Consider the following 27,452-nt stretch of genomic DNA (forward strand, 5'->3'; position numbering starts at 1 on the left):
TGCAATTTTTAATTAAATAATGCCCCAACCAGAAAATAGGGTGTTTGAGATACTTTCCGAAGCAGTATATCACCATAATGTCCATGAGCTGAAAGTCCACCAAAAACTCTATACCAAAATAAAAATAAGGTATTTAGGAAATAATTTGCTTCAATTAACTCCAGGCAAAAATTGTCCAGGTAAGAGAACGGAAGGAATAGTTGGCAAAGTGGAGGTTTGAAGTCTGAGGTTATGCGTAAAGATGCATCATTGCCTATAGTAGAAAACTCCGGGATTTGGAAATGTTTACTCAGTTCTGTTGCAGAGAAATCCAGGCTGCCACTCCCATGCCAGGCCCAGGGTAGACGTTGCTAATCTGCACTGTAATCTTCCTCCTGAGCCTCCAGTCCCATGCCTTGTTCGTGGCAGGCAGACATTGGTGGTCCATTTGGGCACTCTTTCTTGCTAAATCCAGAGAGGACTTCAGAATCTTTCTCAACACACTGAGTTTTCACCTCATATGCCAACACCGTCTGCCACCCCTTGTCTATTGTATCATCTTTTGAAAAATTTCTAACATAAAAAGATCTGGGTGAAAAGTTTTTAAAATTTTTATTTATTGATTTTGAGAGAGAGAGAAAGAGAAACATCAACTTGTTCCACCCATCCATGCCTCCATTAGTTGACTTTTGTATGTGCCCTGACTAGGGATTGAACCTGCAACCTTGGCATACCAGCACAACGCTTTAACCAACTGAGCTACCCAGCCAGGGCGGGGTAAACTTTTTATTAAACCGAATCCTGACATAGTGATGTGTAAAAATTGTTAACTCAGACCGTTCCTTTGTTATTATTGAGTAGTTCATGAGCAGGAAAATGAATAGGAAATCCAGTTGACCCCAGTGCTCCAGTCTAGTCTGACTGTATTGTGGCTTGTGTCTTACCTACAGATAGAAATAGGCCCATGTGACTCCAGGTCTTAAAGGCCCAGAACATCCTCTTGTAGTTAAACTGCTGTAACAAAGAGATTAAAAAAACAGTGGCTTTTTTCAGTCTTCATGTTGGTGGGGCACCTGATTCTTGGACCCAGGTTCCTTCCATCACATTGTCTGGCCTCTCCTAGAACAAGTCAAAGCTAAGAAACAATGATGTCAGGGCTCTGGCTGGCAGTAGCGGGGAGAGTGTTTGGACAAGGCACACCCACTGCCCAAGGCCCCAAAGTGATGGTGTGCTTCCTTGTGCTCACTGTTAATTGGTGAGGCAACCACACCACCAAACTGCAAGGTAGGCTGGGAAGGGTAACCTAGGAGGAAGCTGCGTGCCTGGGAGAAGGGGAGGAAGGATTTTAGTGGCCTTAGCCACAGATACTCTTTAGTCATTAGAGGAGTGAGTCACCTGGTTGTGTCTTGTCCTTTGTTGGTTCAAGCCCTGGAGAGAAACCCTGACTGAGCGGGGGAGAGAAGCTAGCCTTGCTCTCTTCATCCTGCCCAGGGATCTCTGGGCACCTGAGCCAAAGTGCACAGTCTATCCTCTGCTGTGTGGATGGAAGGACTGTTGCATCCCCAGAAATGTGGCCCCATTCTGGGCAGTTGACTGAGATGGTCCTCCTCAACATGGCCTCAGGAATGAAGGGCATCTGGGCTAAGTTTTGACTCTGAAACTAACAAAAGTGGTAAATTGCCTCCTTTTAGTTCAGGGCACCCTCTAGTTGGGACAACCGAGGCCTACAATTTGATCAGGGCTTGTTCAGGCTGGAAAAGAAGGCAGGAGGGAGAAAAACTGGAAAGCCCTCTTGGGATGTCAGTGAACGCTGGATCTGCCCATGGGTTCTGGGCCCAGGTAACCAAGCTCTGCACTGTGACCTTGGCGCGCCCTTTCACAGGATGCTGCTGCTGTCAGCTCACCCAGGTAATCCAGGCTGATAGGAAACCCCAGTGCAGACTTGGAGGTCACACCTGTAACCGCTAAGCTTTCACTCTTGCCTCCTGCCTTTGTTCTTTTTGGCTCAAGCTTGATAAAAGCATGCTGAAGTCAGTGGTGGTAAGAATACCAGCATTTAATGAAAACTGTGTGGAGGTCAGAGTGCTAAAGATGTGTTATCACATTTAGCCTTCTGAATAGCCCTACACTCATGTTCCAACATTATCTCTAATTGACAGATAAAGAAACTGGGGCATATAGAGATTAGATTGCTTGGCCAGGGTCGAAAGGCTTATATGGTGGCACTGAGCCTACACCCGCAGAGCCTGCACCCTTAAGGACCTGTCCCTTGCCTTTCCTTGTGTGCCACTTGCTGTGTGGTCGGCCAGGGCTTCAGAGGTGGCCCCAGTCTGGAGCAGTTTAGAATTCTATGCCTTTTTGCATCCACTCTACAGCAGGCAGCACTGGAGGTGAGAGGGTAGGAAGCTGTGTGTGGCAGCTGGTTCCCGCAACAGTCAAGTGTCCAGGCTGTGGGATCAGCAGGGAGCAACATAACTCATTCCTGCCTTTGTGGAGCTGACACTGAGCAGAGGAGGTAAACATGACACAGGTGATTATTTAAGCACAGTTGTAGGTGCACTGAAAGAGGAGGGCACACGGCAGTGAGGGGGTGTTTAACGGGATCTGTTCTAGTTTTGCAGAGTTGGAGGTAGAAGAGGCATTAGCTAGGTCAAGAGAGGGGCTGGGGAGAGAGTCCCAGGCCAGGCGGGCTGGGGCCAAGGATGGAGGGTGAGCCTGGGCAGCGTGAATCCAGGAAGTCAAGGAGGAGCTGACCCGGCCCATGTGGGCTGCTCTTCGCACCATATTCTATTTCAGGAAGGTCTGATAAATCATTCCTGGCCAACTCTTGGTTCCTATTGGGCTGTGACCTAGGGCCACGTTGGTCTCCTAAACTGCCCAGCCCAGATGTATCCCCCATTCACCTACCTTTCATTTCCTGGGTTCACATGTCCCTCACATGTTCAGTATTGCGGCTCAGCCTCCTCTTGGAACTGGAGACCAGGGACTGCAAAGCCTCATGACCTTTACATTGCTTGGCTCAGAGAAGTGACATGTTGAACATTTCATCCTATTAATTCACAAGGTACTTTCCATTTTCTGTTTGTGCACAACACTGGGATTATAGCTTCTGGGCTTTTGGTTCTACGGAAGAGTGTTTGGCACATAGCAGATACTCAGAAGTTAAGTGAATGAAGTAGGGGGTGGGGGAGGTAACACTTAAGCGCCTACTGTGTGCCAGGCATTGTGTTCTACTCATGGCATTCTCTGACCCCCTACTCCTACAGCAGCCCTGTGAAGTGTTGACTGTGATCATTGACATTTGGTAGATGAGAAGAAACAAGCCTCAGAGAGAGAGGGTGGGCGTATTGTTTCAAGTGATACTTCTAGTAGAGCTGCTGGTTCCAGAACCTGTACTTGCCACACTGCCGCTCAGTGGGTAACAGATGAGAGGGTAGGGAGCAGAGCCTGTAGCAGTTTGTTCCCCAGATGGCCAAGTTGTGGTACAGAGTATGGTGGGCCAGTTGTCCCCAGGCATGTGACTGTCTCTGACTCAATGGCCAGCTGCATTGTGACCAATGGATGACCTTACCCAGGGGAGCAAAAGTGTGGAATGGATTCTGCTCAGGCTTGTCCTCCCAGGCCCCCACCCCTACCACCCCGATAAACTGGTACAGCCAGGAGAGAAGGTCGACACAGTGCACGTAGTAGGTGCACAGATGGTTGTGTGGATCGAACCCTCCTGATGAGAGTAGAGAGAGATGAAAGATTACCACCCCCTTACCTCTGGGGAACTTATTCATAAAGGCACTGTGTCCAAGATGCTTCTGAAGATGGCCTAAAAATAACTGGTTTCCACCCCCGTAAATGCACCCATTCCAGAATTTTGCTTAACAAGACCTGGAGAACTGATGTGCTGAAATGACGTGAAAACATTCCACCCTAGAATTTGCAGTAGCTCAAGTTAACTTTCTAGCTATTAAAAAAAAAAAAAAAAAAGCCTCTGCCCTCACTTCTGAGCAATGCTGGGTAATTTTAAGTACTTCCAGAAGGTGGATGTGGTTTGAGGGTCAGTGTTGTCCAGGGCCTGGACCAGTTTCGTGGGGGTTGTGATTGGTTGTGATTTGGGGAGCTGAAACCCACGGCCGGATTCCAACCCGCTGTCAATCTAAGCAGATTCCAGGAGGCGGGGAGGGCGTTGCGGCGTTGGCTTATTGTGTTCCTGAGAGAGGCTCCCTGTCACCCTCAGCCAGGGAGGTTTCTGGCTGACCCCCTCCACGTTTACACTCCGCATAAACACTGCAGAGCACGCTCGGGCCGGAAATTCTGTGACCTTGCTGATGCTCAGACGTCGGCACCGTGATGCTGTGTAGCAGTTCGTTTTCAAGGCATTGGGATCTCCTATTTCAGGTGGGGGTGGGGGAGGCCTTTTGGGCAATTTGCCTTCTTTTTATTGTTCCAAGAGTTCGGTGAAGCATTTGAACCTTCACCTGTCAAAATCCCTTTTGGAATGAGGATTGCCGTCCCTCCAGCTTCCTAGACTAGCAGAAAGAAAGCATCATTTATCTCCGTGAGACCTTAATGGGGGCTTCCCCATTTGGACACCCACCTTGAATTCATTGGAAACAGAAGTTCTGGGCATTGTATTTTCATATATTTGGCTCAGACTTTTACTGGGTCATATTTCCCCCCAAATCTTTTTGAAAAATATTCATGTCTCATTCCTTTAGACCAGCATGTGTAAGCTGGGTAAAGATAGAGCAAATTGGTTTCAAGTTTTGATTTATGAAAGAAATCTGCAAGTTTGCATTTGTAAAGCATTTAATGCACAGCTCAGGGAAGTTTGAACTTTGCAGACTGATGCCTGTGGCTGGATGAGACTGACCTGTTGATCCTGCCTGGTTCAAGACCAGACCCCACCTGCACACCGCCCTTACCTTATTGATAAGCATACACTCCTCCCACCTTTCCCTCCTCACTGCTCTTCTCCCTTTAGCTTGAATGAGGAAAACTGGCATGGAAAATTGTGTGACCTGGGATTTCTTAGGATCAGTTGGTAGCACTTCAATGACAACCTTATAATAGGACATCTAATCCAAAAAACTCAGTCAGTCATGGTCAGGGGCTGCTTGCTGGAGAAATGTATGGTCTGACAGGATGAATTTCTTGGATTTTCATGTTCTGGGTAATGAATGTCCTGTGTTTCATGCAGATTATTGCTGCTTTATTGACCACAGGCCCTCAGAAGCAGAGCTGGCTTCATGGTCACACGATGTGTGCAGCTGTGCAGGGCGGCCCGCTCAGAAGGGTTCTGTGTTTGTTTTAATGCTCTGCTGTTGCTGTCTTGAAATTCTTAATACTTTCTGGACAAGGAGTCCTGCATTTTTATTGGTCACTGGGCCTGTGAGTTAATTTATAGGCATTATTTACAATGCCTGTAAATAATGCTTAAAAGCTATTATTTATACAATTCATTACATAGAAAATCATGGGGCGCCATGATTTTGAATGAGGGTTGCTTGAATTTAGTTGGTCTTACCAGCCAGTTCATGATAATCTTGACTCACCCCGTTTTACACAATCAAGTTTTATTACGATAGAATCTGAAATTACCTTTGGTTTCTATGGTTTTTGGGTGTGGTCTCTTAAGAGTCTTTTCTTGTGAGAGGACATAACAATAAACAGGTGAATTAAAAAAAAAAAAGGCCCCCACCCTTTCAGTTTTGAGTGGCATGCCTTCTTATCAGCATGTGAGTATATTTTCATGTGGCTGTGGTTGGGTTTCATTTTAAGTGCAGTTTGGCGTGTGTTTAACCAATGTTCAGGTGGCTTGCGGTGGGTGGGTGGATGGGGCAGGGAGGGGACATACAGGATGAAGAAGGCTCAGTTTCTCCCCAGCAGGTGCTCACAGGCCTGGAGTGGGCCATGGTAGGCCCAGGAGTGAATGGTCCTTGTCTCTTCAGAGGACCCTGGCACAGTCACATATGCTGGTGGGAGTGAAGGGCCACCAACCGTCAGATCTGGCCATTGAATGATGGGCCAGGGTTCATCCTGCAGGATAGGTGAAGGGTCTTCCCCTGAAGGGGATACAGAACAATTTAAAATTTTAAAAACTCTTTTATTATGGAAAATTTCAAACATACACAAAAGTAGAGACGGTGGTGTAATGCATGCCCGTGTACCAGTGCCACCAGTTTACAACATTTTGGAATCTTAGTTCGCCGATTCCCATCCTCAGGTATTTCGAAGCAAACGCTAGCATTGCACCCTTTCACTCTGCAACAGTTCACTGTGGCCCTCTAACAGGTGATGGCTTGGTTGACTTTTTTACAAAGGGCATGATTCACACTTGTGCAACCCAGGGGAATGACCAAGGCCGTGCCTCTGTCCGCAGATAGCAAAGCCATCGTGGATGGGAACCTGAAGCTCATCTTGGGCCTGGTGTGGACGCTGATTCTCCACTACTCCATCTCCATGCCCGTGTGGGAGGATGAGGGAGACGATGACGCCAAGAAGCAGACGCCCAAGCAGAGGCTGCTGGGATGGATTCAGAACAAGATCCCCTATCTGCCCATCACCAACTTTAACCAGAACTGGCAAGACGGCAAAGCCCTGGGTGCCCTGGTAGACAGCTGTGCCCCAGGTAAGTGCCCATGGCTGGGAGTATGTGGGCCCTAAACCTCTCAGTTTTCATTGGGAAAGCTAGGCTTGCTGTGATTGGTGTATTTCTCCTGGTTTTACCCATTGTAAGAGCTAAAAATGGCTCCATTTACCTTTCCAATAGCAGTTCTCATACGTGTATGTATCCATTAATGTGTTTGAACATTGAATTCGGTTGTTTATCCAAATTCCCACTCACGACCTTAATGCTCGCCGCAGGCCTTGGGTTTAGCTTCTAGACTACAAAATCCTGCTCCTTCCCATAGTTGGTGCCTAGTTTCCCGTAGCCTTTGGCAAAAACATGTGGCCCTGTTAGGTGGCTTGGCATGAAAATCTAAAAACTTTCATTGAGTGGAAAGTACCCATTTTTATCGACCACTGGCTTGACCATATATGGCTCTCTCTGTCCTTTCCTTTCTGTGTTGCTGTGAAACAGGGCTTGGTCAGGATCCAGTTGGAGCCTCTTCTACCCTTTTCTGAGTGTTGAGTGTGCCCCAAGACAGTAATTATCCTTATGGAGGGATTAGATTGATGGGTAGAGTTTGTTGGTACACACTCAATAGAAAAACCAGAGCCTGCGTTTATATGTATCTCTCAAAATTGTTTTTAATAAAAAACTCTAATAATCATATTTTCCATTTGCCGAGTGCTGGGTATGTGCTGCACACATTAACATTTAATAAGCCAGTGGTTCTCAACTGCTCTAAGCAGAACTGTCTGGTGTCAGTAGGGCAGGGAGGAGGGCTGACTCAAGGCCCCATTCTTCTGTTAGAGCCTGGAAGCTGGAGTCATCAGAAGTAACTCAGACCTCAGCAGTAGTTCATTCCTGATACACTCTTCCTTTTTTGCGTCCAGAGACACATTTTAAGACATCTCTTTCCAGTTTAAATGTGGGGATTTTTACTCCAGGCCTATACTTCTTGTGCTTACAAAGGTTTTAAAGATAATTCTAAGTTTGCCCTTTGAGCAAGTAGATTTTTAAAATTATACAGGATGCTAGTTCAGTCTTTTTTGATAAATCCAAGAATGGGGTTGTGATATTGTGACTTAAGAAATATATATTTGCTCTTTCTCCCTTTCCTGGCCTTGAGCTCGTAAAAAGCTTGGAATGTCCTGAGTGATAAGAGCAGTGATAATGGTGTCTTTCAGCCACACCTGAATTTATGTTAGTGAAGTGACTTTTGGAAAGCTCCAAAGGATAGGGGCTGGTTGTCTGGGAACCCACCCATTAGAGGTTTGGAACTTTCAACTCTTTCTTCTGACCTCCAGAGAAGGGAGAGGGACTGGAGGTTGAGCTAATCAATTTTGCTTACGTATCGAAGCTTCCACAAAATCCCTGAACTGTGGGGTTTAGGGAGTTTCCAAGTTAGTGAATATATGGAGGTCCCGAGAGGGCAGCACCCTTAGAGAGGGCATGGAAGCTCCTCACCCCTTCTAACTTGACCTACATATCTCTACCTGTTCCTGAGTTGTATCTCTTTATAATAAACTGGTAACCTAGTAAGTAAACTTTTCCTGAGTTCTGTGAGCCACTCCAGTAAATGATTAAACCTGAGGAGGGAGTTGTGGGTTTGTAGCTGGTCAGTCAGAAGCCCAGGTGACAACCTAGACTTGTGCCCGGCGTCTGCAGTGGAGAGAGGAGGTGCAGTCTTTTGGGACTGAGCTCTTAACTTTTGGGGCCTAATGCTCTCCCCAGGTAGATAATGTCAGAATTGAGTTACATTGTGGGACATCCAGCTGGTGTCAGTCCCACACATTGGGTGACCAGGAAATAAAAGTATGAGTGTTGTGGAAAGTTGAAAAATCTCTCCTGCAAAAAGGCACCAGGCACAAATGGTTTTACAGGCTTCGTTTATTTATTTATATCACACCATTAAGGAGTGGCTAACACCCATCTTAATGCAGGAAGATAACATCCCGAAGGAGACTTCTCAGCTGAGACAGAATAGTTCCACCTTTCCATACTCACATCTGTGATACTTTCTGCCTGTAAAGTATATTCAGATGCTCCTTGACTTATAGGGCTATGTCCCAATAAACCCATTGTAAGTTGAAAATATTGTAATTAAAAAATGCATTTAATATACCTAGCCTACCAAACGTAGCTTAGTCTAGGTCACTTAGCCTACAGTTGGGCAAAGTCATCTCGTCGCTGCCGCCCAGCCATCACAGAGCATTGTGCTATATATATCACTCACTTGGGAAAAGATCAAAATTTAAAATTAGGAGTATGGTTTCTACTGATGACAGACTGCTTTCGCACCATTGTAAAGTCCAAATATCTCTTCAGTCAGCTAATACTAACAGCTTCTTTTGCGTTATGTTAACAGGTCTGTGCCCAGACTGGGAATCCTGGGATCCGCGGAAGCCTGTGGACAATGCACGAGAAGCCATGCAGCAGGCAGATGACTGGCTGGGCGTCCCACAGGTACTCATGCAAGCATGCCAGGGCCCACAGCGCTGGTTCCACCCTCCAGCTCGTTTTGGTACTGGGTGGGTGCCTCTTTAAATCTGGCAGGCAGTCTGACCTTGGCATTAGCCTTCAAAGAGTATTGCTTGTGGCATGCTCCCGCCTTCCTCAGTTTACCCATAATAGTAGGTTCTCATTGACTTAGATCCTTGTAGATCATACAAAAATATATACTCTTTGTCACATGCGGCAAATTTTCTAGAATTTCTGCTGCAAAAATTCAGAGGTTATCTTTGGACACCAGACTGCAAATGAGGACCCTAATGATTAGGTAGGGCCATAGGAATCAATATTTAACCATTTTTTACCTATTTAAAAAATTTTTTAATTCACTATCTTAGGGAAAAAAATCACAGAACTTAAGGTTTTTTTTTTAAAAAAAGTTTTAGCCAAGATAACCTACAATTAATGAAAGTTGTGGAAGAATTTGTATTGCCCAAAATCCTATCACAGAACTATAACAAGAGAACTTGGAAATTATAAGTCTTAGATACCATCTTCAGTAGTCACATTGAAGTCTGGTCTTCTAAGCCTTTCCAGGAAGTCTAAAAAAAACCCTCCCCCTGACCATTTAATACCATGACTCCCATGTTCAAAGCCCTCGACAAGAGAAGTTGTGGGTAGCCAGTGCCATGGGTGGATGACCTCACCACAGGCTCCATCGAGGTCCTAGTTGGTGTTCAGAGCTGAGTTCAGTGTATTTTGTAACAGGACACCTGGGGAGGTAGAAAAACTTGCCTATATTTCTTTGGTTTGGTTTTGGCGTTGTGTCTCAGCTTCATGGCCCATTTCTTGGCTTTTCCATTGTCAGGAAGTGGTATGGTATGTTTTTCATCTCTTAAACCTGAAACCATCTCCTTTTAAAGTTCATGTGATGTTGGCACTGTAACATTGTTGAAGGAGCTGCCTAGAAGAAATGCCAAATCAACTCATGCCCTCCATATTATGGAACGTATGGTGCAAAGCCAAATAGCTATTTTGGTGCTGCAGGCTAATCATCAGAATGATTTCTTGTGTTTTTTTCTTTTTTCTTTTTTATCACGGAATGAGGGAAGCGGGGTACGTATATTGTTCATCTGCATTTGGTTAACCTGGTTCATGAGACAGAGTCTTCTGTTCCTCTCAAGAGGTGTGGCTTACCAATCTTGTTAGGGCAGGAGGATTTTTGGTGCTGTTTAGGGCTGGGTCAGGTAGTAGAATTGAGGCTATGATGCCTGCAGTGAGGCTGCCTGTCTAGAATGGATTGTAAATAACTTTACTAATATTCTTGCTCCTAAGATGAATATCTGTAGAAATGTATCACCTCCCCATTTTTTTAATGGCTCCTAATGTAGAGACTTGTCTTAGCTCTGGGTGCCATTACCAAATACCATAGACTGGATGGGTTCAAACAACAGATAATCATCTCTCAGTTCTGGAAGCTGGAAGTTCAAGATCAAGGTGCCAGCAGATTTGGTTTTTGGTGAGGGGCCTTTTCCTGGCTTGAGAGAGAGAGAGAGAGAGAGAGAGAGATGAGGGTGGGTGGGTGAGTGGTGGGGGGGCGCATGTGCACATCTGGTTTCTGTAAGGACATGAATCCCGTCATGGAGGCTCCACCCTCAGGACCTCATTTAAACCTGCTTAGCTCCCAAAGGCCCCGCCTCCTAATGCCATCACATTAGAGGCTTCAACATGTGGATTTTGGGAGAACACAAAGACTCAGTCTATAAGACCACACATTAGCTATATCACTGTGTTGTCTCTTTCTTTTTATTTAAATTTTTTTATTAGTACCTGAGTTAACAGATGTGCATGATGGGTAGATTAGCCAAGGAAGAAGGCCGGTTTGTGCGCCTTTTTGGTAACATGCGCTAATCTCACATGCAGTTCTTTCTTCATCCCGCTCACTTGACGTAGCTTATCCCACTGGCAGGTTTGACCAGGGGAGTGAGTGGGTTATTTTGGGCGGCTGAGGGGAAGCATGTACCTCTGGAAATGACATAGAGAATTGTCTGGAGAGGGTCCTCAGATTCCAAAGGGAATGGTGACACCTCTAAAAGGTTAAAAAACACTGATCTTGGCATATCATCTTCATGTAACTTCACTTAATTGAGAAGCTTATTTCTTATTATTTGTAGTGCTTAAGAGATGTTTGCAAAAACTCCAATACATTGATGTGTCCTGGCATTCACTCACCATGTCCTTATTCTAGGTCATCACCCCAGAAGAAATTATTCACCCGGATGTGGATGAGCACTCGGTGATGACTTACCTGTCCCAGTTCCCCAAAGCCAAGCTCAAGCCAGGGGCTCCGCTTAAACCCAAACTCAACCCCAAGAAAGCCAGGGCTTATGGCAGAGGTAAGCACCGGTCGTGTTATACTTGAGGCTTGTCCTCTGGTCTTAGATATCATGATGTGGCTTCTCAGGAGGAAGGTTCTCAAAACCACGGATGTAGGCTACATCCTTGAAGATACTGCCTACAGGCCTCCTTTGTCAGTGTTTTGTTTCTTTTCCCCCCCCTAAAGGGCCATTTGTTTATGACCATCCTGTTCTGCCTTGTGAATCTAGGCTTTAAGAAACACTGCAGATTTAATGTGACGGAGACTGATGGGTTTGTTGCTCTGTGATTTTAGTGAACTAACCCTGGGATGAAGGAAGGACTGTTGTTCCCATTTTTCAGATGAGGAATCAGAGTCACGGTCCACCGGGAGTCGGAGGGTGGGAGACAGGAGTCTGGGTCTTTTGGCTGATGATTCATTTTTCCTTTGGTTGTGCTAAAGCTGCTCAGATTTCCAGATGGGTGGGAGCTATTGATAACCCCTGGCAGACACTTCCTTGCTAAGACATCCTGTTTATGCAGCTGCCCCGAGTGTTCTGCTCAGAATGTTAAGTTGGGATGCAGGCATTTTGAGGGACTTGGTGTTCTGGGTGGCACCTGACTTTAAGCGCACTAGTTTTTTTGATTGTTTGTTTGTTTGTTTGTTTTCAATCACAGTTGACACTCAATATTATTCTGTATTAGTTTCAGATGTACAGCATAGTGGTTAGACAATCATGTGCTTTGTACAGTGCCCCTCTCCCCGATATTTCAAGTACCCACCTGGCCCCATACATAGTTATTAAGCACTCTAGTTTTTTTAAGGAGAACAGTTGTATTTCAGTCCAGTGTGATTTCTGGTAAAGAGCAACACAGCGAGCTACAACTTATTCCCTTTCCTATAGGAGAGCATTGTATTTCTTTATTTCTCTTTTTTTTTTTTAAATCCTCACCTGAGGATGTGTTTGTTTTTTTAATTGATTTTTTTAAAAAGAGAGAAGAGAGAGAAAGAGAGAAACATCAGTGTGAGAGAGAAACATCGATTGGTTGCCTCCTGCATGCACTCCAACCAGAGATCCAACCCTTGAACCTGCAATCTAAGTATGTGCCCTGACGGGGAATCGAACCTGCAACCTTTTGGTGTATGGGACGATGCGCCTGTGAACTTAACCACCTGGTCAGGGCTGCATTTTACTTCTTAATTTTTATAATAACAATTGGGAAAACATTTAGACACACAAAATAACTTGTAAATCCTCTCCTAGAACCTACAGTTCTTATCATTCTAATGTAGTTTTCTCTTGCCCTTTGTGCATTGCATGCATGGGTGTGTGTGACTGTTGGAATGATTTGAAAATGAATTTCAGACATGGTGACATTTCACTCCTGAATACATCAGCAAAGCCTTTCCTAAGAAGAGAACATCCTCTTATGTAAGCACAATATTCATCATCACACATAAGAAAATTAACAATAATTTCATATCAACTAATACTGAGTTTTGTTTTCAAGTTTACTGTCCTAAAATTCTTTTATAGTTTTTATTTTACAAATCAAGATCTGATTGTGATCCACTTACTGCATTTGTTTGTCTGTAGACTCTTTTAATCTAGAATAATTTTCTCCAACTTTTTAAAAAATGACTGAAATGTCCAGAACAGTTGGCTTGTGGGGTGTCCCACATACTCTTTCCCTTTGAAGACAGCATTGCTGTACTTGGCGTGGGCTTAGTCTAAAGCTGACCTACGACCAGGGTCGTGCTGATGACCGTGTGTTGTTCTCAACCTCCGTGACCAGGTCCTTCTCACCTGTCTTTTTAGATGATTTAGACCAGAAGACAGTTCAGTTGTTCTGGAACAAACCCACATACCATTTGAGGTCCCTTTGGAAGGAGGTGGGGTCTGTGCAGTCTTTTGTATTATGTGTTGTTTGAAGGCCTTCCCCATGTGCAGTCATTCCACGGTCAGCATGCCCATGCTTACTTAAAAGTGCTTCTGTAAGTCATGCCAAAGGCGGTGGCTGCAATAAAGAATCTCTGATTTTAAAGGTTCTGCTTCCTAAATGGCAAAAAATCTCAAGCAGCCAAATAAATCTCGTCAACAAAATTGGTCAAATGGGTTGAATCTAATAACCAAGACGTAAAACGCTTGTTTGCAATAACCTTATCGCTGGCTGTCCAGTTTCCCCTTTGTTAATGTGAAATGGTTTCCTTTTATTGCTATTTTCTAAAAAGTGACCACTTTTGCTATACTTCAGGAATGTGGCTAGTCATTGCTTTTTCCTTCATCTGCCTCTGAAAATGTTATGTACTTGGAAGCAAATCCCTTTTTTTAAACAAAACAAACACTTAATCTTCACCCAAGGATATGTTTATTGATTTTAGAGAGAGAGAAACAGTGATGAGAGAAAAACAGTGATCCGTTGCCTCCCTTATGCACCCCAGCCAGAGACTGAACCTGCAACCTGGGCATATGTCCTGACCGGGAATCAAACCTGCAACCTTTTGGTGCACGGGACAATGCTCCAACCAACTGAGCTGTCCGGCCAGGGTGCTAACAGCTTTTAAAAAATGTGTGTATGTGTGTCTATTTTACCACAAGGCAAATGTGGTAAAATATATGTAATATTCACCATTTTTAAGTGTATCATTCATTGGCATTAAGTACATTCATGGTTGTGTACCCATCACTACTCTTCATCTCTAGAACTTTATCTTCCCAAACTGAAACTCTGCACCATTAAATAATAATTCTCCATTCCCCTCCCCTCAGTCCTGGCAACTAACAGTCTATTTTCTGCCTCTGTGAATTTGCCTGTTCTAGGTCCCTCATGTAAGTGGAATTCTATGGCATTTGCCCCTTTGTGCCTGGCTTATCATGCTTTCAGGGTTCATCCGTGTTGCCACATGTATCAGAATTTCATTGCATTTTAAGGCTGAATAATAATCGTATATACTACATTTCCTTTTTCTCATTGACTGTCAGTGGGCTTTGGGTTGTTTTCACCTTTCGGTGAACGAGATGCTGCGAGCTTGGGTGCGTAAGAATGTCCAGGTGCTGCTTTCAATTGCGGGGATATGCCTAGAAGTGGAATTGCTAGGCATTGTGGTAATTCAGTGTTTAACTTTTTCTTTGTAAGTCGGAAGACAAAATGGTCATTTTAGGCAACAGGGCCACACATGAGGCCATACAGATGGGGCCTTAAGATATTGTCCCAGGGTGAGACAAAGGCAAGGGACAGTTTGCTGTCTTTCCTGTGTGGCCACATTGCTTCATATCTGCCAACTGAACCAAAAAATAGAGAACGTTTCCTCTTCTAGTTTCTGAAGGATTTTGAGGTTGACTTTCTCTTCTCTTCTGGATGTTGGCTAGATGGCAGTTTCCAGCTGGTTGCCCCTTGCTGGTTAGCCAGGGTCTTGGGTAAGATGCAGAGCTGACTGTTTCTCTCGGGCTGTTGGGAGTCAGGTGGAGTGGGTATTTATGAATATATTAAGTGCATGTTTAAATCTAGTTGTTAAATGATGTGCTCACTCTGTAAGTTTGAAGCAAAAGAAAAATGTAGAAAATAAAAACCAAAAGCTTACTTCCCTACTGCCAATCCCATCCCTTCATTCTGAGATGTTCCTTTCCAGCCCATTCTTTTCTATTATATTTATAGTTGGAAATGAATTCTAACTATGCATTTTCTTCAATTTGCATTTCTTACCGAACGATGTGTGAACATCATCTTATTATATAATAACCTACCACCAATTTTTCTTAAAACTAAATTATTTATTGGAAAACCAATACAAATTCAGAGTGTAGTAACAAATGACCCAGTGTTTTTAACAGACTGATGACAAGGAAAAGAAGAGATGGAGAGAAACCTAGAGATTTAATGTGACTTAAGAGATTCAGTGACCAATTGTAATATATGAACCTTATGTGGATCCTAGTTCAACTGACTGTTAAAACAAATTCATGACACTTATAAGATAATTAGAAATTTGAACACTATTTGATTATATTAAGGAATTATTATAAATTTTTGATGTGATTTTTTTTTGATGTGGATATTCTGAAATGTCTTTTAGAGGTACATAATGAATGTTTATGAGTGACATGAGGACTAGGATTTGTATCAAACAAAATAACACAGGAAGAGGGAAGTGCTGGGAGTGCAGGTGGGAGTCAGTTGTTGAAGCTAGGTGCTGCTAGGTACACAGGTTCATTTTACAGTTCTCCGTCTGTATAGTTTGGAATTCCCCATAATAAAAAACTTAAAAAGAAATAATACTTGAATTTTTGCTTCTGGGAAGATGGAGTTGAAGTACTTTTTCCAATTCTTCCCACTGAGTACATCTAAAATCCCTGGGCATTTTATGCAGAACAAACATAAGACTCTGAAAGAGAATACGGCAAACTAGCTGGGGAGCTGGGGGCCCAGGGACTGACACAGTAATGAGTTCCTTGGTTTTTCTTTTGCCTCATATATCCCGGACTTGGAACTGAAGAAGCTGACAAGCTGGAAATGCCAGTGGGCACAAACACAAAAAGTCCCAACAAAAGCCTGCTCTTTCTGGCCAGAAAGGCAGAGCACTGTTAGACAACAATTGCTCTACTGCGGCCCAACACTACAGCAGAAACTGTGGCCCCCACCCCCCCTCACACAGCAGAGGCCAAATGGGAAGCCTAGACTTTCACCACGGATAAGGAAGCCACCTCAGTGATGTCAGTAGAGGCCATTTGAGTAATAATGAGGCATTCCTACCCCTTCCAGCCACTGGTGGGCAAGGCCTAATAAAAGTAGAACTTCCATCTCTACCCACTAGTAATGACGAGCCCCCCTCACTTTGAGCATCAGTGGAGGCTGAATGGGGAACCTGGACTTCTTTCCCCACTGGCGGTAACAAGGCGTGTACCCTCCCTCTGCTGAAGTGGTATTATAGAAAGGCAGCTGAAACAGAAAGTTGACCCAGAGTCTCATAACAATACTCAGGATATCCAGGTTTCAATAACACAAATCACTCGTCAGACCAAGAACTAGGAAGATCTGAAACTGAATGAAAAAAGACAGTCAGTTGATGCCAACACTGAGGTAATAGAGATGTCAGAAGTATTTGATAAAGGTTTTAAAGCAGCTGTTATAAAAACGGCTTCAACAAACAATCACAAATACACTTCAAACAACAGAAAACACTGAGAATCTGAGGAAGTAGAAGATATAAAGAAGAACCAAATGGAATTTTTAGAACTGAAAAATGCAATAACTGAAGTTACTCAGTGGATGAGCTCAATAGCAGAATGGAAAGACAGAAAATCAGTGAACTGGAAAACAGAACAGTAAAAGCAACCCCATCGGAATGATAGGGAAAGTAGACTGAAAAAAATGAACGCAGCCTCAGGGACCTGTGGGACCTTAACGAAACATCTAACATTCATGTTATAGGAGAGTAAAAAGAGGGCAGGGCTAAAAAAATGCTCAAAGAAACAGTGGCTGAAACTTCCTAGATGTGGCAAGCTGAGCTAAACTCTTACAAGATAAACACCAAGGGAAAAAAGCCCACACCAAGCCACATCTTAGGCAAACTTCAAGAAACTAGACAGTAAAAGCTTGAAAGCAACGAGAGAAATGACACCTTACGCACTGGGGAAACAGAATGGCAGATTTCTCATCTAGAGGAAGTGGCACAACATTTTTCATGTGCTGAAAGAAAAGCTCAACCCAGAAGCCTAGGTTCAGGGATAATGTCCTATAGGAATGAAGAGAAAATCAAGGCATTCTCAGATAAAGGAAAACGAAAAGAATTTGTCACCAGCACACCCACCCTAAAAGGGTGGCTAAAGGAAATTCTCTGAACAAAAAGGAAGCAATGAAAGAAGGAGTCTTGGAATAACAGGAAGAATGAACACGGTAAGCAAACATATGGATAATTATAATAGACTTCCCTCAAAAACCACAGGCTACCAAAACTCAACCAAATGAAGTAGATCACCTGAGTGGTCCTATAACCATTAGTGACATCAAATTTGTAATTTAAAAGCTCTTGGAAAAGAAGTCTCCAGGCTCAGATGATTTCACTGGAGGAAGAATTAACATCAGTTCTACTCAGTCTCTTCCAGAAAATACGAGGAAGGAACACCTCCCAATTCTTTTTATGAAGCTAGTATTGCTTTAACCAGACAAAGGCAATGCCAAAAAAGAAAACCACAGAGCAATATCACTCATGAGTAAAGATGTGAAAGTCCTTAACAAAATATAAGCAAGTAGAATTTTGCAATACATAAAAATAATTATTATGACCACGTGGAGTTTGTTCAAGGGGTGCAAGGCTGGCCTGCTAGTAGAAAATCAGTCAACATAATATGCTATATTAACAGGCTAAAGAAGAAAAATCACATGATCATGTCAATTGATACAGGAAAAGCATCTGACAAAACTCAAGACATCCATGATAAGAACACAGAAAAAGAGGAATAGAGAACTTCCTCAGTTTGATAAAGAGTAGCAACCACAAAACACCTACAGCCAACAGTATAATTAAAGGTGAAAGCCGGAGTGTGTTCCCTAAGATTGGGAAATAAGGCAGGGATGTCCACTCACCACTGCTATTCAGCATCGTGATGCAAGTTGTAGCTAATACGGTAAGGAAGAGAGGGAAAAAGATGACACACGTTGGAAAGTGAGACATTAAACTGCCCCTATTTGGAGATGACTTGGTAATCCATGAGAAAATACTTTAAAAAACAGTAACTAAAAACTCTCCGTAAATATGTTCACCAGTGTCTCAGGATATAAGATCAGCATACAAATGTCAATTAAGACCTAAATAAGGGCAGCTGTTGTCATTTTTTATTTGACAATCTAAGGGAAAAGATGTCAGTGCCCCTGGCCAAATAGTCAGGTATCGCATGTTTTAAAAATTCTTGCGCCACACAGGTTGAAAATCACTGCCATAGAGAAATGCATATTGAAGCCACTACAGACCTATAGGGATGGCTAAAGTAGGAAACAGTGATCACACCAAATGCTGGCAAAGGACGCAGAGACACTGGACCCGGATCGCTCATACGTTGCTGGTGGGAATGTAAAGTGGCACAGCCACTCTGGAACACAGTTTGGCAGTTTTTTCTAAAGAACTAAACAGGCACCTACCATATGACCCAACAGTTTCACTCCTTCACTTTTTATTCTGTGGAAATGAAAACATGTTCACACATAAACCTGTACCCGAATGTTTATAGCAGCTTTATCAGTAACAGACAAGTAGAAACAACCCCGATGCCCTTCGATGGGTAAATGGTTAAACCAGCTCTGGTGCATTCATATCATGGAATATTACTCAGTAATAAAAAGAACAAACAATTGATACAGGCAACAACCTGGATGAATCTACAGAGAATTAAGCTAGTAGAAGGAGACAATTTTAAAATGTTATGTAGCATAGGATTCTATTTATTTAGCATTCTGGAAATGGTAAAATTAGAGATGGAGAACAGATCAGTGGCTTTTGGGGTAAGACGAGGGTGAGGTGGGAGAGGAGGGGATCTGGCTATAAAAGGGCAACCTAGGGGATCCCATGGGAATGAAAATGTTCTGTGTTTTGACTTTGTAGTGTTTTGTACTATGTAACCGTTAGAGGAACTGGATAAAGGGTATGATTTCTTAAACCTGCATGCGAATCCATCTCAAATTAATTGGCTCAATCTTCTCAAAATGAAAACGTTTAAATTAAAAAAATATAATTGAATGCAATTTTTAAACATTTCAAGTAGTACAAAATGGTCTTTCATGAAAAACGAGCCATTCTCCCCTACCTCAGCCCCCCTTCCCCCACGCCACCTCTCTCAGTGCCAGCTCCGCTGCTAGTTACACATCATTTTTCATAATTGTGTAGATTTCTGGCTGAATTGCTCTGAGTATTTCGCAATTAATTGTTCCTTAAATCACAAGGACAAAATTAGGGATTGGAACCCGTTGCAGTATTCTTGTCACGGCAATTTGTGCCCATCTCCCATGTGGTAGCTGCAGGGCTGGGTCCCATCTCTCAGTTTCCTGAAGGAGACACGGTGGGCGATGGCCTGGCCCCGCCTGTAATGTGTTTGTGTAAACCTGTGGCAGGAATCGAGCCCACTGGAAACATGGTGAAGCAGCCGGCCAAGTTCACTGTGGACACCATCAGTGCCGGGCAAGGAGACTTGATGGTGTTTGTCGAGGACCCAGAAGGGAACAAAGAGGAGGTATGTTGAGGGATGCTGCCTCCCCAGTAGGCATCCCATGGGGCTTGTCACAGGGCCAAGGACTGTGCCTCCATTTTCCTCATTAAAGCTCCCAACAGAAATTGTTTTTTACCAAAAGGATCCTGAGAATTACAGTGGTTCAAGTAACTTGTACAAGGGCTATGCCTTGAAAATTAATATAAATTGATACCCAATGTTTAATAAAATAAAGGATACTTTGAATTTAGCAAAGGTCTCGTTAGTTGAGGTTTTAGATACTAATGGCCAGAATAACAATAATAATATGGTACTGATACAATACAATATGGTAATGATACTGAGAGTCCTACTGTCTTCCCATCTTGACTATCCTTTGATTCTTCCCTCAGGGCCTTTGCACATACTGTTCCTTTTGTCTACTTATCTTCTAAAGACTATATACATATATATATATATATATATATATATATATATATATTTATTATTTTTTTTAAATATATATTTTTTTATTGATTTCAGAAAGAGGAAGGGAGAGAGAGATAGAAACATCAATGATGATAGTCATTGATCAGCTGCCTCCTGCATGCCTCTGACTGGGGATCGAGCCCACAATCGGGGCATGTGCCCTGACCAGGAATCAAACCTCGATATCCGGGATCCTAGGTCGATGCTCAGTTGCTGAGCCATGCCGGCCGGGCTTAAGACTATATGTTATTCCTAGCGCTCCGTACCATCTGAAATTCTAAGTTCACTGGTTTATTGTCCATTTTTCCCACTGAGGCAGGAATTCCGCCTGATTTGTTTCATTTTGGGTACCTAAACACCCAGCATTTCATAAATGCTTAATTACTATATGGCCAATAAAGGTTTAAGTTACTTGCTTTATAGTCTCCCTCATCTAGAGTTTCAGCCCTGAGACAGTGGAGCGTCCTTACTTGGTTATACCTTTGTGCTATGTGACTTGTTTCTGTGACTTCAGGCTCTTCCTCTCCTGGGGTGTCCTGCAGGACTGGTGGGGCAGGGAATAGCCAGGACAGGTTTCTGACCTGCCAGCTCGCTGCAGGACTTTGGCTGGCACCACATGCTTTTACTCACACCTGGTGCCTTCTCTATCATTCGTTTTTTATCCTAGGCACATGTGACCCCTGCTAATGACAAGAACAAGACATACTCTGTGGAGTATCTGCCCAAGGTCACCGGGCTGCACAAGGTAAGATGAGGTGTCATAGCCATTGCTTGGGCTGCTCTGGGCTTGCTTCAATATGTGTGGAAGGAAGGATATCTTAGGCAAAAGAGTGGTTTTCTTAAGTTAATATCTGATTTTCCTTCTTGATTATAAAAGTATGTGTGTTCATTATAGGAAATTTGGGATCCCTGTGAATCAGACTTGAGACATTAACTAATACATCTAGATTGGTTGAATTCCACTAGGTTTTTTGTAACGTCATAAGATTTTTCTAACTCTGTCTAGGTAGTGAATGGTTGTAGCTACATGCCTGCAGTATAGATGCTAAGCAATGGGCTTTGTAATGCTGCCTTAAGTAGTCCCCTTCCAGGTGTTCTGGAGCATCTGTCAGTGTTGGAGAAGGCCAGTTAACCATAGTGAAGTCCAGTGGTCCACTCATGTACCTGGAGAACTGATGGGGATCCAGCCCCCCAGGTCCTTTGTCTCAGCAACATGTTGAGTTCTGTTTGAGGTGGTATCTAGTTGGCCTAAGTGATGGGGGCTAAGGGAGTTTTGCAGAGAGTGGAGTGATCTAGGAGTCTGCCTTTCATTGAAAGGAAGCCTTCACATACAGGCCAGTCCCTGTGTACCATGCCAAGACTTTGAGACATAGACCATACTCACCACCTTGGCTTTTGTGAGTTCACCCGGAACCATGACCATAGATTTATACCCTTAGAACATCATTAGTTTTGGGGGGAAAATTCTTGGAGTGTAATTAATTTATTCAATTCATAGGAAACCTAACCCAATGCCCCTGAAAAATTTTAAAGATGAGAACTCTGGCTTAAGTTTTAGATGGAAATCTGCACTTTTTCTCAAATCCATGTGTCTGGGAATGTTCTTGGTCCCTTGAACAATACATTGACTTTAGGTTTGAAATCCTGGAACTGTGCATTATATTCTGGGGAACAGTGGCCCCTTCTGCAGTTGCTTAAAAGGTTCACTGTCTAGAGATTCAAGTATAAGTATTTGTTCATATCCCACATGAGAGGCTAAACATATCTGATATAAGTATTTTTAGTTTGCCGAAGGTCAGATATCCCAGGCCAGCCATGTGGCTGATGGAGTAGGTGGGAGTCCTACTCAGGCCACTAGTAGGGCTTCTGTTCCAGCCACCTTTGTGTGGATAATCAGGAGGATGGAAGAGAAGATCACAAGGCATGTGGCTTGATCTGGTAGTCTTGCTGGGCAGGGAGAAGTGAGTATATGTCATCTCTCTGTCACTTGCAGGTCACAGTACTCTTTGCAGGACAGCACATCTCCAAGAGCCCATTTGAAGTGAATGTCGATAAGGCCCAGGGAGATGCCAGTAAAGTTACTGCGAAAGGCCCGGGTTTGGAAGCTTCAGGGAACATCGCCAATAAACCCACCTACTTTGACATCTACACGGCTGGTAAGGTGCCTTTCCTCCACGGATCAGGCTTTCTTGTAAAATAACTCCCCCGCCCCCATCCTTATAAATTTATTTTATTTTACTTTATTTTTTCAATTACAGTTTATATTCAGTATTTTTCTGTATTGGTTTCAGGTGTACAGCATAGTGATTAGATAATTATATACATTTTACAAAGTGGTCACCCCAATATTTCAAGTACCCACTTGGCCCCGTACATAGTTATTACAATATTATTGACTATATTCTCTATGCTGTAATTTACATCCCTGTGACTGTTCTGTAACTACCAATTTGTACTTAATGCCTTCACCTCTTTCAGCCAGGCCCCAACCCCCTCCCCTCTGGCAGCCATCAGTCTGTTCGCTGTTTCAAATGTGTTGGTTATATTTTTAGATTTTTCAAAACCAGCTTTTCTTCTCTAAAATCTTACACTGGAACTTGACTTTGCTTATTAATAATCGGTCAGTTTCGGTATACATTTCTTATTTGACTAAGTAGATGTTCCAAAGAAACTAAGTTTTAAGAATCATCCACTGGACCAAATTCTACGCAAGGTCCTGTGTGGGTTGGATGGGGATGGACGAATAAGATAATTCTTGAAATGCCAGCTTTCTTGTCCGTGTAGAAAATTTACAAAATAGAGAATCGGCGAAAAGGACCGTTTGGCCATGACCCTCCTTCCCCTGGCAGAAATAGCTGTTAATGTCTTGGTGTGGTCCATCTGAGTGCCTCTGTCTCTTTCACTTGCATTTTGCACCTGCTTTTACACTCATCAGCAGCCAGCTTTCTGAGAAGGTGACTTAGGCTCATGGAATGTTCGCTCTGTCATAGGTGCCGGCGTGGGTGACATTGGTGTTGAAGTGGAAGACCCCCAGGGGAAGAACAGCGTGGAGCTGCTCGTGGAAGACAAAGGAAACCAGGTGTATCGATGTGTGTACAAACCAATGCACCCTGGCCCTCACGTGGTCAAGGTCACTTTTGCTGGGGATGCCATTCCCAAGAGTCCCTTCGTTGTCCAGGTTGGGGAAGGTGAGTGCTGGGGTGGCTGACCATGTGTGCTGACTGTGCACACGGCTGGGCCCCAAGGCCAGGACAATGGTCGGGCCCAACATTGAGCTCACGCCTGTCCCCTTTCTATAGAAAGTGACTTATTTTGTCCTCAAATACTAATACTAATATGTTCCTAATCCTCAGTGCTTTACTTATATTAACTCATTGAACCCTCCCCAAAACACTTGTCCGGGAGAGTAATCCTCACTGAGAAGTACAGGACTGAGGCCATTGAGGCACTGGTGTCTGGCTGAGGTTAGCAGCAGTGGCACTGCTGGTGCTCCCAGCCTCCACTGCTTGGTCTTTACTGGCTGCCAGGCACTTAGCACAACTGCATATAATCGTCACACCAGCCTGTGTGTTCCATGGGCTATTCGCATCCCCAGTTTGCAAGTGGAGACTCTCACTGAGGCTTAGATAACATAAGGTATCAGCACGTAAGGGCTAGGTGTCAGCAGGAATAGAGCCCAGGTCTCTCGACTCCTTAACCACACTGCTAAACTCCCTCTGCAGCCGGAAGCAGGAATTTTTCTGTTAGACTCTCTTTCCTTTTCCTTATTGCTCTTCCTTCCCCCCAGCCCCCCACCCCCAACTCTGCTGCCTTTTCTAATCAGTACTTGCCTTTTCCTGTCTGTCCTGCATCTGCGTCTGCAGGCCTGGCTTCCTCTTCTGAATCCTGCCTCTGGGCCTGCCTGGACCCCGAAGCTGTTGGCTTCCTAGTTGAGAGCACTGGGCCAGAGGCACCTTGCTTGGTAAGGGCTGGTGGGTGGGGCTTCTGTGCCAGTTCTTTGTGCTGCCTGCAAATGTCAACTGAGCCTGTGCTGTTTGTGGCCTCAGGAAATAACAGTGCAGCTGTCCACAACTTGTCCAGCTAGACCCCAAGCCCACTCTCTAATTACATTTAAACAGCTAAAAATGGTGAACAATCTGGCAGCTTCCTTCAAATTCTTTAGCCCTATTTAGTGTTTATATGAACTAAGCAGTTACCTTTTTGATATGGAGATCATTGCCCATGTTCAGAATTTCCATGAGTATTTGTTATTTTTTTTTAAAGACCATTTAAACCCTCCAAGGGAAGTCCTGTGATTCTTTTGTGACTTATTCCTGGTATGACCAACTTTTCTCTCCTTGACAAATTAAAAACCCCCCAATATATTCATAAACAAAACTCTTTTTGACATAATGCAAGAATTTGAACAGCTTCCCTAGTTCCAATAGTGTTTTCCGACTTCCTCTCTCTCATGGATTACCCTTTTTGTTCCCGGCATAGCTCTCCTCCACTTAATAAACAACATGACATTTGACCCATTAATCTCCCATTTCTCTACTTAATAAGAAGGTTGCCCACATTGAAAAAGAATTCCTAGGGTACAAGAATGTCTTTTATTAACTTTCTGCTGACCCCATGGAACAGTCGTTTTGTGGACCTCAAGTAAGGAATATTAGAAGCTACCTTTGTCCTTAATTTTTATACCTACAACTTTAGCTCTTTTAACCAGATCTAGAAATCAAGTTGAGAGTGGTGTTTAATAGTTGAGAGTGGTGCTAATAGTTGCACTTACAGCTGCCCACATTCCTAGGACCTGTGACAGAGGCACTGAAATGTTTGTCAGCCTTGGCCACCGGAGGGTTGCACTGGCCCCCTTTTGAGCTATCCTGGCTCTTTATGTGGAAGACGAATGTTTCGACTTTAAGAAATGACTGACCCAAAGTTTGGAACCCAGTCAGATGTTTTCAAACGCTACATTTTTCAGGTTGACTTGAAGAAGTCCAGTCTTCCCAATTAGTGTGCCCTTGAGTATAGCAATGAGGTTTGAGCAGTGTCCAGCACTAGGTCTTAACTCTGCTTTACCACTGAGAGGCTACATGCCAGGATTCAGCCCCTACCAGGAGCCCGGGGAATCCACACTGTGCTCTCTGGCTTTCTTTGCCAAAGTAACTTTCCCCAGTCCCTCTGCAGTGTGGCTGGACAGAGTTATGTTGTGTCCTTATTTGCTAGCCTGGTATGCTCCCTAACTGGGACCCCTGGTCTCAGCAACTGCCCCATACTCTTTGTGCAGAGCAAATATTTTCTTGGCGGATGGCTCCAAGTTACCTTGGCTTGCTCAACTCTGACTAAAGAATGAAAGGTTGAATTGATGTTGAAACTCTGCTTGCAGCCTGCAATCCAAACGCCTGCCGGGCCAGCGGCCGAGGCCTGCAGCCCAAAGGCATCCGCATCCGGGAGACGGCAGACTTCAAGGTTGACACCAAAGCTGCTGGAAGTGGGGAGCTTGGCATAACCGTGAAGGGTCCTAGTAAGTGCTCCTTTCTTCTCTCCTTTCGTGTGTAATTTCCGCCAAGTTTGAGGCTGTGGCATATGGATTTCACACCATGGCCTGTTCTGATCAATTTATCCCAGAGATCTGTGTCAAAGATTTGAGGCTCTCTGGGCTCCATAGGGAAGGAAGCAGTGATCAATTAGTAATGTCTGCCCTGGTTGCAGGCAGGGACAGTGGTGGCTCCGCAGATTCACATTATATTAAGGCTTCTGGGAGTAGAAAAAGCAGTGATGCAATGAGATTTGGGAAATGCTGTCTTTGGGACAACAACCTAAAATGGTCATTTTTTATTTGAGGAAACCTAGGCTTAGAGAGGAAGGGTCTTGCCCAGGGTCCCACAACTTATAAGCATCTGAGCTGGAATTAAACTACAGCGTCCAAAGCCACTGATTTTCCCACTACAGATTATGCTTTGTAGACTGAAATTATGTCAAGTACCTAATTACTATGATCAGTGCTTATAGAAGGGGGATCAAATTCCCTAGGGTTAAGTTTCCTTTGTAAATAAATGCCATTTGTGGAGGGGTGGGTTGTACCCTGAAACTCATTCTTGCTCCCTCTTTTGGGAAAGGAGATAATAGATGTGAGGACGGGAGCCTACACCATCCTCGAGTTTCCCCCTGGAACGGATAAGCAGCCCAGCATTTCTAGTTGCAAGTGTAGCAGCTCTTGACTTCTGGAATCTTGAGTTTCCTGTGCTAGGATTGCTTTTACCCCCTGTGTTCCCAGCAGGCTGGGCAAGAGTGTTCTGAGCTCCAGAAAGTTAATATTTGATCTCAGAGCACCAAGTTTTGGACCAGGCTGAGCTCCAAGGGCAGCCAAGGTTCTAGACTGCTCAGACCTGGAGCCAAGCTGTTCAGGGGCTGCCCTCTTCCTGGCTTGTTGCTACAGGAGCCAAGGAAGCATTTTTTTCTGACCTTGGATTTTTGCTTGACTAAGTGGCTTTCCCAGCCAAACCTCAAGGCTCAACATAAAACAAGTTCCTGCCTGATGGCTTTCTCTGGAGTTTGTGGTGTAGCATCTAAAATCTATCTTGTAGGTAGCATACAGGAGCTTTCTCACTTTCGTTGTCTGGCTTCAGTTGAAAAAGATATGCTAGGACACTAACCTGGAACTCATGCCAAATACTCAGAAAGGTTCATTCCCCTCTCAGGTTTTGTGTGTGTGTGTGCGCGTGGGGGAGGCTAAGATGGGTAGGATTCTTGAGGAAAAATTGAGATGCAACTAGATTTCTCTTTAAACAGACCCAGGAGTTCAGGCCTGCATAGCCCCTCATAACTGAGAGAGTCTACCGAAGCCAGTTATCTGAAAATCTACTTCCCCACAATTTGAAGCAGAGATGGGTCCATTTTTAGCTTTGGATTAATCTCTGAGGTTTTCGGCAGCCCTCTTAGGCAGCCCACTTAACTTTCCTCTGTGGCTATGTTTGTGGATATTGCTGTCTTTCTGTTCTTGTCTTTGGGGTTCTCGTTCTGAGTCTAGGATTGCATTGGAAAGATGGTGTGTTTCCTTCCTACAGAGGGTCTGGAGGAGCTGGTGAAGCAGAAAGGCTTTCTGGATGGGGTCTATGCATTTGAGTATTACCCCAGTGCCCCGGGGAAGTACAGCATCGCCATCACATGGGGGGGACACCACATTCCAAAGAGGTGAGTCTCCAGTTGGAGTTGCGTCTTCTCTGGAGGTGTGCTCTGCCCAGGGCAGGCCCACCGTGTTGGCTTCCTGGGCTGCAGGAGGGAAAGAGATCTGCTTTGTTGCAAACATTTTTTTTCTGGCAGCTCACAGACATTTGGCCTGTTCTCAAAAGCAGCAGAAAGTCACTGTGGTTTTGACTGCTTTGCTTTAAATCAAATGCTGGCGGTTTGGGGCTGGT

General features: G+C 44.1%; 1 protein-coding gene across 1 annotated transcript in view; it reads left to right on the forward strand.

Annotated features, from left to right (window-relative positions):
- Nucleotides 1-27,452, forward strand: part of FLNB (filamin B) — a 128,356-nt gene that overhangs the window by 43,643 nt on the left and 57,261 nt on the right. Inside the window, exons 2-10 of the mRNA XM_016205520.2 lie at nt 6,353-6,601; nt 8,949-9,046; nt 11,280-11,427; nt 19,490-19,608; nt 20,720-20,797; nt 22,046-22,208; nt 23,043-23,240; nt 25,421-25,558; nt 27,102-27,228. Coding sequence (XP_016061006.1) covers nt 6,353-6,601; nt 8,949-9,046; nt 11,280-11,427; nt 19,490-19,608; nt 20,720-20,797; nt 22,046-22,208; nt 23,043-23,240; nt 25,421-25,558; nt 27,102-27,228 — 1,318 coding nt within the window. The remainder of the gene's footprint in view (nt 1-6,352; nt 6,602-8,948; nt 9,047-11,279; nt 11,428-19,489; nt 19,609-20,719; nt 20,798-22,045; nt 22,209-23,042; nt 23,241-25,420; nt 25,559-27,101; nt 27,229-27,452) is intronic.

Source organism: Miniopterus natalensis, chromosome 15 (genome assembly GCF_054644295.1).
Source record: "Miniopterus natalensis isolate mMinNat1 chromosome 15, mMinNat1.hap1, whole genome shotgun sequence".
Lineage (NCBI taxonomy): Eukaryota > Metazoa > Chordata > Mammalia > Chiroptera > Miniopteridae > Miniopterus > Miniopterus natalensis.